Source organism: Brachyhypopomus gauderio, chromosome 21 (assembly GCF_052324685.1).
Source record: "Brachyhypopomus gauderio isolate BG-103 chromosome 21, BGAUD_0.2, whole genome shotgun sequence".
In the NCBI taxonomy this organism is placed as follows: Eukaryota; Metazoa; Chordata; class Actinopteri; order Gymnotiformes; family Hypopomidae; genus Brachyhypopomus; species Brachyhypopomus gauderio.
In genome coordinates, this window is record NC_135231.1 from 3,891,697 (window position 1) to 3,894,418 (window position 2,722).

At 45.8% G+C, this 2,722-nt stretch overlaps 1 protein-coding gene across 1 annotated transcript in view; it reads right to left on the reverse strand.

The window, feature by feature from the left end:
• Positions 1–1,861, reverse strand: part of xkr7b (XK, Kell blood group complex subunit-related family, member 7b) — a 56,863-nt gene extending 55,002 nt beyond the window's left edge. The window contains 4 exon segments of the mRNA XM_076984308.1: positions 1,290–1,420; positions 1,423–1,541; positions 1,544–1,664; positions 1,666–1,861. Coding sequence (XP_076840423.1) covers positions 1,290–1,420; positions 1,423–1,541; positions 1,544–1,664; positions 1,666–1,818 — 524 coding nt within the window. The 5' untranslated portion in view covers positions 1,819–1,861.
• Positions 1,862–2,722: the final 861 nt, after the last annotated feature.

Below are 2,722 nucleotides of genomic sequence, written 5' to 3' on the forward strand. Positions count from 1 at the left end.
GAGAGCGCGCATACTCAGTTACATTTATTGTTTTAAACTTCCTGCGCCTCTCAAAACGGGAAGCAGGAAACCTTCGTTCCTTAAGAAGATAGATTAAGGAACGAATAAAAAGGCAATGATGTGCGAAGATAAGATGAGCTAACCACTCGTAGTGCTTGACCTAAAAGCCGCTTTACACACACTCGTCTTACGACTCCCTATACTTTGCGAACAACTAACCGGCGAGACGGCAGGAGATCCGTGGGGGTGGAGATCCGTGCGTGTTTTCTCAAAGGGAAACTCGGTGTACTTCGCAATTAATTATTTATCAGGGTAGTTCTAGAGACTGTGAACAAAATAGCCAACCACTAAGCGCTCTTTGTGTCCATCGGGAGATTTGCGGAGGGGGGGGTGTTATGTTACACTGAGTTTATCAATGGACGGCATCTCCACCTGGCAAAAGGGAGGCAACTCGGCTTGATTGGAACACGCCGTTTTCATAACCCACCGCGCCAGTGAGGATAAGCAGCAGCTGTCACCTCGCCGCTTTTCGATCGGGAAATTCGACACCAGCGCCTGTCTAGCTGCCGAGCGCATAGAGCAGTCGCCTTCTTCGATAATATCCGTTTCAGCAGAACCCAATGCTCACCAGTCTGGCCGCTCGCCAGACCACAGTCGAGCTACCTGTCGTGGCACACGATGCTCTCGCTTCGTTGGCACCGCGTCTGGGCTGGCAACGCGCCTGCCCAGATACCACATGCATCCGAGGAAAGCAACGCGGGAATTGTATTGCTGCTCGCGGCTCGCAGTAGTGCCTCCATCTGTCTTCATAGCTCCAGCAAACACGCACCCAGACACCCAGAACTATGAGACAATAACGTTTACTACTATATATATATTTATATATATTATATATAATATATATTATATATATATATATATATATATATATATATATATAATGTGCGCGTCGTGTGTGTGTGTGTGTGTGTGTGTGTGTGTGTGTGTGTGTGTGTGTGTGTGTGTGTGGTGTGTGTGTGTGTGTGTAAGACAGAGAGGTAGAAGAAGCCGGAGAAAAAAAAAGCACGTTTTCATTAACGGAGAGTATCAACGCCCTAACTAAGCGGATTCGTAATTAATATATCCTAGTATATCCTGTTGGCAAAATATATATATAAATATATATATCCTGGTGAGGGGCAAGATGTTTTTTTTTTTAGCTGTGCCCTCAGCCACTTCACGGCGCAGGTGCACCTGAGCTTCTCGCCGCCTCAGCGCTGTGGATTTCCGCGTAGTAATTGTAATCTTACCTCCAGACCTGGCCCAGCTGCAGGATGTGTAAAACGGTCTGGAAGACCCACATGCACACTCTGCAGCACGTTAGGGTCCGATTTCTCGAGCCCTGCGCGGGCAGCGGTCTGACTCCTACGGCGCTGCCCCGCTGTCCGCTGCCCTTGTGCTGAAACTGCCATCGCCTCCAGCCACGGTGGCGGCCGCCGCCTCCTCCCGGGAGCTGTCGCTCATCTCCGAGTAGTCATAGACGAACCACCTGAAACTCAAACCTGAACCACAGCGGAGGGAACCACCACGAAGACCAACGTGAGCCCGAACCACCAAAAGTGCCCCCTCAAGTAGTAGTCCGCTGCCAGCCACAGGTCGGTGGCTCCGTCGGAGAAGAACACCAATTAAGGCGCACAGCACCCAGCAGCAGTCCAGCAGCGTGTAGCGCTTGTCGGTATGGCCGTGCGGAGTTGGACGTTGTTCCGGACCGACCAGACACCGAGACTCGGACTCATTTTCGGTCAGACACACGGCTGCTCCATCCGATTTAGCGGCCATGTTTGTTGTAGGAAAGAGAGTAGGAAAAGGAGCGCGAGGCAGAATGAGATGGGAGGGGGATGTGTGTATGAGCGCATGGAGAGAGAGAGAGAGAGAGAGAGAGAGAGAGAGAGAGAGAGAGAGAGAGAGAGCAGTTACTGGATTGCTTATGGTGTGTCAAGTGGCATCAACCATATTTCGACCAGGCTCCTTATTCGCTTTTCGAGTTGTCAACCTGCACATATAGGCGATGCTATCTTCACAAAGCAACACCTTTTTTCTGCATAATATATATTTTTATTTTAACTTTCATCCTATTGAATTTGAACAGAACCTGGATAGGCATTTAAAACTTGTAAAGTATATTTTGTTTCGCCATCTATTTATTTATTTAGTTATTTACTGGGAAACGATCTTCACACGGTTTCCATAATAAGAGATATTTTGGAACCTTGCTTTTGAAAATCCCCATAGCGATAATTAACAGCCAGACGTGTTAATTATTCATGATTTAATTATGAATTAATAATTAATTTAATTAGTTCATTCACTTTTTGAAATGCTTGTATTGTCACATCAAACAAACAGCAAGTCCTAAATAGTAACTTCTCACAAAAAGTTTTATTCACTCTTAATTAAGCCACTTGAATTTCCCATAGACGATAAAGGAAAAGACCTTTAGTATTCCAGCAGTATATATAGAGATTAAGAACTGCTCTCAAAAGAACAATGCATTGTACACTTCATGTGAATATGCAATGCTCAGGTGTCTATGATAAAACATTTAGAATACGGTGAAATTGTTATATCCCTCTCTGTGTCTTTCTCCCCATTTTTCTCTTTCTCTCAGATAAGTCACAGATTCATATAAAATCTTTCTCATGTGTAAAGGCAAGTAACCCTCCAGTAACGATGTGGACTTTGT